At 50.7% G+C, this 11503-nt stretch overlaps 4 protein-coding genes across 4 annotated transcripts; 3 read left to right on the top strand and 1 right to left on the bottom strand.

Annotated features, from left to right (window-relative positions):
* Positions 1 to 141: 141 nt before the first annotated feature.
* On the top strand, positions 142 to 1891 carry POX_f07971 (uncharacterized protein; the record flags this gene model as incomplete). Its single annotated transcript, XM_050116757.1, has 3 exons — positions 142 to 977; positions 1035 to 1268; positions 1330 to 1891. The coding sequence occupies 3 exons, from the start codon at positions 142 to 144 to the stop codon at positions 1889 to 1891; spliced, it is 1632 nt and encodes a 543-aa protein (XP_049966896.1).
* A 296-nt stretch (positions 1892 to 2187) lies between these two features.
* POX_f07972 (uncharacterized protein) lies at positions 2188 to 3183 on the top strand (the record flags this gene model as incomplete). The annotated part of the gene is made up of 1 exon (XM_050116758.1): positions 2188 to 3183. The coding sequence occupies one exon, from the start codon at positions 2188 to 2190 to the stop codon at positions 3181 to 3183; it is 996 nt and encodes a 331-aa protein (XP_049966897.1).
* Positions 3184 to 3519: 336 nt separating this feature from the next.
* On the top strand, positions 3520 to 9269 carry POX_f07973 (ATP-dependent RNA helicase dbp2; the record flags this gene model as incomplete). Its single annotated transcript, XM_050116759.1, has 14 exons — positions 3520 to 3752; positions 3876 to 4057; positions 4131 to 4213; positions 4275 to 4825; positions 4889 to 5039; positions 5109 to 5174; positions 5240 to 5348; positions 5425 to 5640; positions 5719 to 5842; positions 6873 to 7069; positions 7130 to 8098; positions 8171 to 8278; positions 8844 to 8972; positions 9052 to 9269. 14 exons carry the CDS (start codon positions 3520 to 3522, stop codon positions 9267 to 9269), a joined length of 3336 nt encoding a protein of 1111 aa, XP_049966898.1.
* A 489-nt stretch (positions 9270 to 9758) lies between these two features.
* POX_f07975 (uncharacterized protein) lies at positions 9759 to 11280 on the bottom strand (the record flags this gene model as incomplete). Its single annotated transcript, XM_050116760.1, has 4 exons — positions 9759 to 10392; positions 10596 to 10735; positions 10833 to 10965; positions 11147 to 11280. The coding sequence occupies 4 exons, from the start codon at positions 11278 to 11280 to the stop codon at positions 9759 to 9761; spliced, it is 1041 nt and encodes a 346-aa protein (XP_049966899.1).
* Between the last annotated feature and the right edge of the window lie 223 nt (positions 11281 to 11503).

Here is an 11503-nt window from a genome sequence, read left to right on the forward strand (position 1 = left end):
GCGATTTACCAGATTTTCCGGCTCCTTCGACACGATGGCAATACTACATAAATCAAATGATACTGTCAGGTTTGAAACCGTCAGCGCTTGCTTAATCACAGTCCCTCGTGCGAGCATTCTCAGGAGAAAGTGCACTGCAGAATGACCGCAACACAGATCATCACGGTCAAGCACACTGGCTCCGAGCCAGTACCAGGCGAACGCCGTGTGTCAACAATTCGTCTTGAGGCGATCGATTCGCAGTCTCGCGGAAGCGAGAACAATGGTGGCCATTCCAGTGAACACCATGAGCAACCAGTCAACAACATCTCCCAGTTGCGCAGCACCGTCATCGTGTTTCAAATGTGCGGCAACACGATGCTTTCCAGCATCATCAATGGCCTTGTCACCGTGGGACTTCCGACGATCACCAAAGACCTCAACTTACCACCTTCGCTACCATTCTGGCCTGTCTCGGTGTCGGGCCTGTCAACCGCTTCCACTCTGTTACTTGCAGGATCACTTGCTGATGTAGTTGGCCCTCGCTGGGTCGACTTGGTGGGCACTTTTGCCAGTGGTGCTTTGATGCTCGGAATGGGCTTCGTACAGGAAGGCACGCAACTTGTGGCCATGCGCGCTATTCAGGGGGTTGGACTTGCGCTTCACCTCGTGTCTGCGGTTGGCATTGCTACGCAAGTCTTTCCGCAAGGTAAAGGCCGGAACATGGCATTTGCGTGCTTGGGGATGTCTCAACCCCTGGGCTTCTGTCTTGGTCTTGTTCTTGGTGGAGTCTTTGTGGACACGATTGGCTGGCGATTTGGCTGGTATATTTCTGGTAGTGTGGCCTTGCTTCTGTCTGTGATCGGATTATGGGCACTTCCGGCAAGTCAGCATCCCAAAAGATGGGAGACAATCTTGCATGATCTGAAATTCAAGATCGACTGGGTGGGAGCGCTGCTTGCCTCTGCTTTCATGGCGCTTCTGTGTTACTTGCTCGCGTAAGTGTGGCCATCAAGATTTTTAAAAGGCGTACTGCTTACTGACTGTGCACACAGAATCCTCAGTTCGGACATCTATCGCATCAAGGAGACTGCAAGCATCGTCATACTCTGTCTGGCCGCAGTCGCTCTACCGGCATTCGTGATATGGATCCATTATCAAGTCCAGCGTGGAAGACCAGCCCTCATTCCCAACTCTTTCTGGAAGAATGCGACTTTCTCAAGCATCTGCGCCACCATTGCACTGTCGTTCGCGGTGATCAACTCCATGGAACTCTTTGCTAGTTTATTGTAAGCGGTCTTCCCCGTGCTTATCGCTGTCACTCCAACCCGTCTGCTAATACTCCCTCAGCTTCCAAGAAATCCAGCAGCTGTCTGCTCTGCAAGCATCAATTCGGATTCTCCCCAGTCTCGTTGTTGGCGTCCTTGTTCAGGTCACTGCAGGATTTTTCGTTCATCGAGTACCTGCGATCTGGATTGTAGTGCTTACGGCTGTGCTCTGCTCGCTTTCCCCGATGCTTATGGCCACTGCTCAGCCATCGTGGCCGTACTGGACAAACACCTTCGTGGCACAGCTTCTCCAGCCCGTCAATTGCAACGCGCTTTTCACCGTCGGTCTCATCATCATCACAGACATCTTTCCGGAGGATACCAAAGCCCTTGCTGGAGCTGTGTTCAACACCGCAGCGCAATTCGGCACTGCGCTTGGCTTTGCGATCTTGCAAGTCATCTCAACTGTCATTACCGACAAGAACCTGCAAGGGAGTGAGATCACGCAAGAGAGTGAGATCAAAGCTCGATTGGCAGGATATCGCGCGAGCTTTTGGACCATGTTCGCCTTCATGATTCTTTGCACGGCCATTTCTGGTCTTGGGCTTCGTCGCGCTGGACGCATCGGTCTGAAGCGGGACTAGCGCAGACCTGGCAACTACAAGAATATAATCAATCAGATAGATGAAATTCTCGTATCGAACGTCATGAACACTCGATGACTTCGAACCATTACCTAGTCCTCCAAGTTTTGTTGCGGCAAATATATTAGAGCATCATCATGCTCCGCTCAGCGTGCAGAATTCACTCGGCCGTCGGCCGTCGGGGGAAGCGGGGCACACCCGAGGCTCACTTTGACATTTCAATGGCTTCGACGTGACTCATTAATTGACAACTGTCAGCACGCTTTGGTACTTGTCCGATACCTGCCCACGTAGTCATGTCCGCTCCAAAGATCCTTGTATTTGGTGGAGGCAGTGTGGGAGCAGTCCTCATCTACCTTCTCTCCAAGTCAATCAACATCTCCAATGTTGTGGTTGTCTGTCGATCAAATTACGACTCTGTTGCGCAGAATGGTTTCACCATCAACTCCACCATTTATGGCACTGGTCTTCAAGTCAAGCCGACGGCGGTACGATCGGTGAGCGAAGCGACTTTGGCCTGTCCAGATGGCTTCGATTACATTCTCATCACGACCAAAGCAATCGATAGTGGGAAGATGACCCAAGCCGAGATGATACAGCCCGCGGTCTCTTCCCAGACAGCCATCTGCCTGATTCAAAATGGCATTGGAATCGAGGAGCCCTACAGAGCCCTGTTCCCAAACAACCCAATCGCAAGTGTTGTCATCTACATGCCGTGCACACAGACCGCTCCGGGCGTGGTCTCTCATACAACATATGCAAAGTTCATACTGGGAGCCTACCCAGCGGATTCACCCCCAGCACATCTCAGCACTGTGGACCATTTGACAGAAATTCTCAACGCCGGCGGAGCTACTGCTGTTCACGAGAAAGATGTCCAACTGGCGCGATGGATGAAATTGCTCGTCAATGGGGCCTACAATCCCATCTGTGCTCTATCTCGACTTCGCGATGTTCAATTTTTGGGCTCATCCCCCGGCGCTCAGTCATTCCTGCGGAAGGTCATGGGTGAAATCGCCAGTATCGCCCGGGCTGAGGGATTCACCGAGGTGAACGATGAGATCGTCGATCGCCAACTGGCCATATCTACGGGCAGGGCGCCCCCGGGCGTGGAGCCGAGCATGATGGCGGATGCTCTTTCTGGCTCGCACTTGGAGATTGAGAGCATCGTTGGAAATGCATTGCGGATTGCGCAGACCCGAGGGTTGGACGTCCCGAGGTTGGAGGCTATTTACTATTTGGCTAAGGGGCTTGATATGAGCTTCGAAATTCCCGAATCGTTGCAAGGGTAGTAGAGGAGCCGAAAACGACGTGAGTAGATGCTTGGCGTTGCATTGTACATAGAATTGAAAGACCAGTCTCATTTATCTAGCTACTGAGTTCGATGGTACTCTAGATCGAGAGGTAAGAGTCTCGAGTAAACCTGGAAGAAATTGACTTCATATTGGGACTTTCTCCTCTGTGGTATCCCGTCAGGAAATTGTCTGATCGTCAATCGCTAACTTGATTTTTCTGAGTAGCGACTGAACCACACCCATGAAAACATCAGACTAGGTTTGTAAATGTTCTCCTTGACGACAGTGACAAATGAACAAGAATCTCATACTTTCATCCCACCTCGACTCTCTATGCCTAAGCCATGCGAGTGGAAGCGAAACTTTATGTCCAGCAATCCACCCGACGCGTCAGCAAACTCCGGCTTATCGCGCTTATCGCCAAGTGTGTCTCCTCCAATCCCCCACTTTTCCGATGACTGTCGACTTCTTGACGATTTTGCCAGTTTCGTGCTAGGATTGGACCTTTTAGAAATGAGTGTCAAGCGCGTTCTGGTGATCGCAGGCTCTGACAGCTCTGGTGGAGCGTAAGTGACAGCCACGGAATTTTTTTTTGCATCTTTTGAACCTTTTCCCCAGGCGTCCTCCAACTCACTAGCCCCCATCGTTTGACTCACTTCAAATTCTGGATATTGATTTTTCCTCCCCAGTGGGCTTGAGGCGGACCAAAGGGTTCTCGCTGCTCATGGCTGTTATGCATTGACAGCAACCACGGGCTTGACTGCCCAAAATACATTGGGTGTTCACGATATATTCGTGGTTCCTTCTGAATTCGTGAGAAAACAAATCAATGCCGGTTTGGAAGATGTCGGCGCCGATGTAGTCAAACTCGGTACGGGCTTCTCCCTTCTTTTTGGATTCTCCCTTCTTGTTCGTCGATAAAGACATTTACTCATTAGTTCCAGGGATGCTCTCTTCGGCCGAGACTGTAGATGTCATCGCGGAGACCTTACAAGCCCATCGTATCCCTACGATCGTGCTTGATCCGGTACTGAAGACAAAGTTCATCTACCAGTGTCCCGGATTGACAATGCTAACATGAGTCCCAGGTTATGATCTCGACAAGTGGGTTTGAGCTTCTCCCTGCGAAAGCTGTGACAAAGCTCAGAACCAGTCTACTCCCGTTGACTACGATTTTGACTCCGAATATTCCGGAAGCTCAACTTCTGATCAAAGATGCTGGTCTTGCAGCATCCGAGCCGGAGAGTCTGGATGATCTGGTTGATTTGGCCAAAAGGATTTGCTCGCTGGGGCCGAAGGCGGTTCTTCTAAAGGGTGGACACTGTCCCCTTACCAAAGACCACAAGGTCGCACAGAGCTCTGAGGACTCGGCCATCGTTATCGACATACTTTATGATGGTGAGACTGCGGAGACAACCTTCTTCGAGACAGAGTACCTGGTGTCCAAGAACACTCACGGAACCGGCTGCTCTCTTGCTTCAGCCATCGCAGCCAACCTGTCCATGGGCAAAGATATGAAACGGGCTGTTCGCAGTGCCGTTCGCTTTGTTGAAGCTGGTATCAAGACCAGCTCAGAACTTGGCCAGGGCAGTGGACCCATCAATCACTTCCACTCGATGTATACCATGCCATTTGCACCGTATGTCGGATACCACTCACTTCCTGAGAGTGAGCAATTTTGGTTCGCTAACTGATCTCAAAGCGGCCGTTTTCTGGAATACATTCTGGACCTCCCTAGCGTCCACAAGACTTGGGAAAGGTTTATAAAGCATGACTTTGTCGAAGGGATGGGTCAAGGGACATTGCCCGTTGAACGGTTCAAAGAATATCTTGTGCAAGATTATCTCTACCTGGTAGGTCCCGCGGTCGAGCTCCAACTCGCCCATGGGGAAGGTGAATTGATCTTGACGCCTGAGAAATAGGTCCAATTCGCTCGCAGCAATGCTCTCGCATCTTACAAGTCTTCCGACATGGACTCAATAGCAGCGGTTCGTATTTCTCGAGCCATGGAATCGTCACTTTCTGTTGTGGTAATCACGCTAACCACTTCCAGTCTGCTCGAATCGTTCTTCACATTCAGCGGGAAATGTCCCTTCATCTTGATTACTGCGCTTCTTTCGGCTTATCAAAGCAGGAGATGGAGTCTCATCCCGAGACAATTGGTAGGATTTGTTCCACCTTTTCCCTCTGCTCATCTTTGCACATGCTGATTTATGGGTTTCACTTCTTCGTCTACAGCATGCACCGCCTACAGTCGATACATCCTGGATGTTGGCCAATCTGGGGACTGGCTTGCCCTTCAAATGGCCCTGGCTCCGTGTCTCATTGGCTATGGTGCTGTTGCCCGACGACTGCACTCGGACAAGAATACCCTGCGAGAGGGTAACCAGTACTGGAAGTGGATTGAAAATTATGTTGCCGATGACTACACAGAAGCTGTACGCCTTGGATCAGGTAAGCAAGTTGATCTACCTAGTAGTTCTTTCAATTCTGTGAACCAGTACTGTATTGACGCCCCTTGCTCTATGACAGCCCTGCTTGAAGACCATGTCCAAAAAGTATCTCCCAATCGCCTGGAAGAGTTGATCCGGATTTTCATTCGGGCCACTGAATTAGAAATTAATTTCTGGGACATGGGGCTGAGCTCCCAGAAAGTGTAAGTACTCCAAATGTGAAAAGTAATGGTGGTGGATCTTCGAAATCTCTCCCGGTCACACGAAAGTTTCGATGAGGAATGTTCTCGGGTCCCGATCGAGGCACCCAAGGATCGGCGCCGGAAAATGTGAAAACCTTAATGAACAAAGAAATTTTCATTCAGCGGGCCACTCAGCCACGGGGGTGGCCATTGGTGAAGTCACGTGCTATAGACACATCGCTCCAAACTCTCTCATATGTAGGAACCAGAGTCTTTGGAGTTTTACAGAGCATTTTTGTGCCTCTTTATGTGTCAGAAGTGTTGAAGTACTGTAATGCAGCTCGGTGGAACTGATGTGAACTGCACGCTAAATGGTGGATCTTTCTTGTGACGAACAGTCAGCATGGACTGATGCGAAAAAAACAACGTATGTACTGTTTGCTTGCCTGCTTGTCACTAGTCACGTGTACGGCTACAAACAATCTGGAAACCTTCACTCGCAGTTTCACGTATCACGTGATGAGTCACGCTCACGCTAAGCCTGAACAGGAATCGAGATTTTCTTTGCCTCCTAGTATTTTTTTTGCCATTCCCCTGGCTACTTCTTTTTTTTTCTTTTAAGACCTTCAAGGAGCCTTCTTTCCTCACCCATCGCTCTTTCCTTCCTGCAAAAGTCCCCTTTCAAGTCCCGATCTCCTTTGATTTCGAGACCCTTTTCATCTTTCGGACAATCAAGGAAAGACATTTCACATCCATCATGTCTTACGGTGGAAACTCCCGCGGCGGCGACTCATACCGGTAAGTGATTTGCCTCAAAATGGTGTCTTCAAGAACGTTTCCTTTGCGGGTTGCTTTGTTTCGGTCATTATTGTCCTGTTCGATCTATCATACAAGTTACTTGTTGTACTGGCACTTGCGCTAGACCGGCAGGATGCTCTGGCTGTCGCAGGTCTCTGCAGTTGCCACGATTCCTTTTTCTCTTGCAAAGTTTTTGTCTTGGAAACATGGGGTTTTCGAGTCTTTGAGTCGGACGCTAACTCTTCTTCAACAGCTCTCGCGGTGGTGACAACGGCTACTCAGGCGGTGGCGGCTACGGCGGCGGTGGCTACGGCGGTGGCGGTGGTTACGGCGGCGGTGGATACGGTGGTGGCCGCGGCGGATACGGTGGTGGTGGTGGCTACGGCGGTGGTGCTGGCGGTGGTGACCGTATGAGCAATCTGGGTGCTGGCCTGAAGACCCAGGACTGGGGTGAGTTTCCTTGTTCCACCTTCAACTTTGCGATCGGAAAATCTAACGTTGGTTCCCTAGACATCAACAACCTGCCCAAGTTCGAGAAGTCCTTCTACAAGGAGCACCCTGATGTTTCTGCCCGCTCCGAGGCCGAAGTTGAGGCCTTCCGCAAGAAGTCCGAGATGGTTGTCCAAGGACGTGGTGTGCCTCGCCCTGTTGAGACCTTCGATGAGGCCGGCTTCCCTGCCTACGTTCTGTCTGAGGTGAAGGCCCAAGGTTTCGAGCGTCCCACAGCCATTCAGTCTCAGGGTTGGCCCATGGCCCTCTCTGGACGTGATGTTGTCGGTATCGCCGAGACTGGTTCCGGAAAGACTCTGTCTTACTGTCTTCCCGCTATCGTCCACATCAACGCCCAGCCTCTTTTGGCTCCCGGTGATGGCCCTATTGTTCTCATTCTGGCTCCCACTCGTGAGCTTGCTGTTCAGATTCAGACTGAAATCAGCAAGTTTGGCAAGTCCTCTCGCATTCGCAACACTTGCGTTTACGGTGGTGTTCCCAAGGGTCCTCAAATTCGCGACCTCTCCCGCGGTGTTGAGGTCTGCATTGCTACCCCTGGTCGTCTGATTGACATGCTTGAGGCTGGCCGCACCAACCTCCGTCGTGTTACCTACCTGGTTCTCGACGAGGCTGATCGTATGCTTGACATGGGTTTCGAGCCCCAAATTCGCAAGATCATTGGTCAAATTCGCCCTGACCGTCAGACTTGCATGTGGTCTGCTACCTGGCCCAAGGAGGTCCGTCAGCTGGCTAAGGACTTCCTCAACGACTACATTCAGGTCAACATTGGTTCCATGGATCTGTCGGCTAACCACCGCATCCATCAAATTGTCGAGGTTGTCCCCGAGTTCGAGAAGCGTGACCGCATGATCAAGCACATGGAAAAGATCATGGAGGACCGCTCCAACAAGATCATTATCTTCACTGGTACCAAGCGTATCGCTGACGAGATTACTCGTTTCCTGCGCCAGGACGGATGGCCCGCGCTTTGTAAGTTTTTTTTCCATCTCTCGAGATCCCGGAGTCGCACATGGTTCCTTGCTAATCTCTTTCCCCTCACAGCCATTCACGGTGACAAGCAGCAGCAAGAGCGTGACTGGGTTCTCAATGAATTCAAGTCGGGCAAGAGCCCCATCATGGTGGCCACTGACGTGGCTTCCCGTGGTATTGGTATGAATAAATCACAATTCCCCTTCCCTCCCCCTCCCTCTCCTCTTGTGATCCCCTCATGAAGGGACCCCTTGAAAACACTCACCCGTGTTGGTGTTGATGAACTCAACGGCACGGTGCTCAACTCTCTCCAAAGCATGTTGGTATAAACACGACTTCGTCCAGGCGGCATGTCGGGTCATTTTAAATGGTTTTCTCTCAAACCAGAGAGGACCTTGGACACACAGTGCAGTGTCTCAGAAAGCGGGTCTGATAGGATTCCTCCGACTCCCTTGTTGCAAGACACTTTGAAGCGAGTTGGAGTTTCATTCTCTCGGCGTTGTTTTTGATCTGTTTCAAACAAGCTGCACCTCCAAGGTTTCTCTTAGGACCCCGATTTTACCGCCATCCTCATGGACTTTGCTTCCTCGGCGACTGTCTGAAAAGATGTCCCGGGGGCGAGAGGGGTGATGATGCATCGACATCCTACACGACTGTGAAAACAGGGGCCCATCCTTTGGCCACAAGTCTCCCTGTCCACTCATTTTTGCGTTTGCTAACCTGAACATGTTATCTCTTTGAAAAGATGTGCGCGACATCACTCATGTCCTGAACTACGACTACCCCAACAACTCGGAGGACTATGTCCACCGTATCGGTCGTACTGGCCGTGCCGGTGCCAAGGGTACCGCCATTACTTTCTTCACTACTGAAAGTAAGTCTCGAAGATGCTCCCTTTCCATGATTTCATATCTGTGTCGAACCGATCTAACTTGCAATCTCTCATCTCGCAGACTCCAAGCAAGCCCGTGATCTGGTCACTATTCTCACTGAGGCCAAGCAGCAGATTGACCCCCGTCTCGCCGAGATGGTCCGCTACAGCGGCGGTGGCGGTGGTGGTGGTCGCTGGGGCGGTCGTGGCCGTGGAGGCTGGGGTGGCCGTGGCCGCGGTGGCGGCGGCGGCGTCACTGCCTCCAACGCTGCTCCCCTCGGCGGCGCCCGCCGATGGTAAACTCTCAAAAAAAAAATAGGCAAGCCGCTCCCTTTACAGGCCTCTGCCAATCTCGCAGCGGTCTCGTCCGTCTCGAGACGGCCACTGTGCGGCCCTGGTAGACCTCCTCTTGTTTCTGCTATTCTCGGCTTTCCTGCGTAATCTGGTCCGGACGGCGTTTTCCTTTCTCATTCATAGACCTCCATTTTCTTTTCTTTTTTACGATTTCCCCTTATGGTTTTCTGCTCCGCCGGGGCAGACTTGTTTAACTTATTTGTTCGCAGATGCAGTTATGTTGAGTTTATTTCATAGCTTTCAGATCAATGTTTACAATAATGATCAATTGCGAAGAAAAAAAAAGACAAAACCAACACTTTCACTTCGATAGAATCTGAACCTTGTAGCCACACCCCTGCAGTCCATGTTTGATGGGGCAAAACAAACCCCTCCAGCTGCCCGTCTCTGCGAATGTAAGTGCATGAGAGATTGTGGGATACCAAGCGAGAAGCTCTACTGCTTCAGCCAATTTCCCAATTCCCTGGCCAGTTCACGATGAGTGTGACTCGTCATATGTCCCGAGTTGAACCAAAAGTAAGTATCCAACGGAGTCGGACATCCGTAAGCCTGGAAATTCGTCTCAATATCTGGCTGATCATACCCAGCACAGAAATCCGTCGTGTTGAGTATACCAAACCTGCGCGGCTCGTTCAACATCCCGCTCAAGAACGCATGCGCGTCAAATACATGCACCTCCACATCCTTTTTCTGTCTTTGAAACTGCTCCGCTTTTTTCGCCAGCGCCTCATTGTACCATGCTACCTGAGTCGCATTTGGATGCGGGACTGCCGACTTTTGATTTCCCGGCGTCCGGTCCAGTGGAGGCAGATTCATGAAGAGATAGGATCTGTATCCGAGATGGTATAAATCTTCCACCGAGTCGAACAGTGTGTGTATGAGGGTATCGTAGAAGGTGGGAAAGTCAACTGTGTACTTGGCGCTGTCGCTGATGTCGTTGATACCGATCCAGATGGCGATGAGGGATTTGGAGGCGGGGAGGAAAGTTTGGAGGACGGGGGCGGCGAAGGTTTTGAATTGGTGGATTTGATTGACGAGGGAGATGGTGAAGTTGTGATGAAGGGGTGTGCTATATGGGGGGGGAAGGTTGATTTGGAAGCGTTAGTTATTTTGTTGTTGTGTAGTGTGGGTGAATGCACGTTGTTCCGCGGGGGGATTGATAGGAGTATGAGTCCGGGAGGTTGAGATTATTGTCAGAGGGTGTAGAGAGAGAGAGAGAGAGAGAGAGAGAGAGAGGTCGGAGGTAGGGAGAGATATTTGAGCACGACGCACTATTCTGTTGAAATGTCTGCTCCTGCAAAGGCAAAATCCCATAGTTGCTTGTGACAAGTCCGCGGGGAGGTGAGGCCGGGTTTGAGGCCGCATTTTGTGAGATATTCAACCCAGTTGGGTCCCCCTTCTGCCGTCGCGGTCTGGTTTTCAAGCCAATATCGGAATCAGTATGAGAGCTTTCATCCAACCGTGGATGACGGGGGGAGCCCACTCAATGGGGATTCCTTGATGGCTCACCTGGTTCTGGACAATCTCATTCGAGAGAAGAGTCTCCGGATCGTAGGAGAAATGCAGTTGGTCACCAATGAAGCTGAAGTTCTGGTGTCCGTGAGTGCCTTGGACGTATGTGTACGAATCTCCGAATGCGATGCTGTCAGAAAGAAGTAAGAGAAGTAGAACAGCTAGATTGGAGGTCTATTTAATTTTGGGTTTTTGGCCAGCATTGCATCCAATAGAGGAATTATAGGTGATGGATGGAAGAAAAGGATGGATGGATGCAATGTGATGAATGTGGTACACATTTACAGAGTGGTCCTCGAGCCTTGACTTACAGTCCTTTTTTCTGTGGCCAGTCAAACTTATGACTTGGCTTGGAAGAGCTGGAGAAAGTCTGAGAGATGGATGCTGCGCTGATTGTGGCCGGAGCGAGACTCCAAATGGTGAGTAAACTTGGTATCCACCACATTGTAAAAGTTGTTGCAGTGGTAAAGTACGCAGTGGAGGGAACGAGTCGTTTTTGGTAGGTATTCAATTCAGTCGTTGATGAAGCAGTTGGTCCAGTACTAATCTTTCCTGGACTGGAAGTTGCAATATCCTACCAAGCGGTACCTAGGTATTTTACAGCAATGATGGTGCTGGATGGATATTTATCTCACAAGCAAATAAATGCATCTTCCGTCCCCGCATTC

The sequence above is a fragment of the Penicillium oxalicum genome, chromosome VI (assembly GCF_001723175.1).
Source record: "Penicillium oxalicum strain HP7-1 chromosome VI, whole genome shotgun sequence".
Lineage (NCBI taxonomy): Eukaryota > Fungi > Ascomycota > Eurotiomycetes > Eurotiales > Aspergillaceae > Penicillium > Penicillium oxalicum.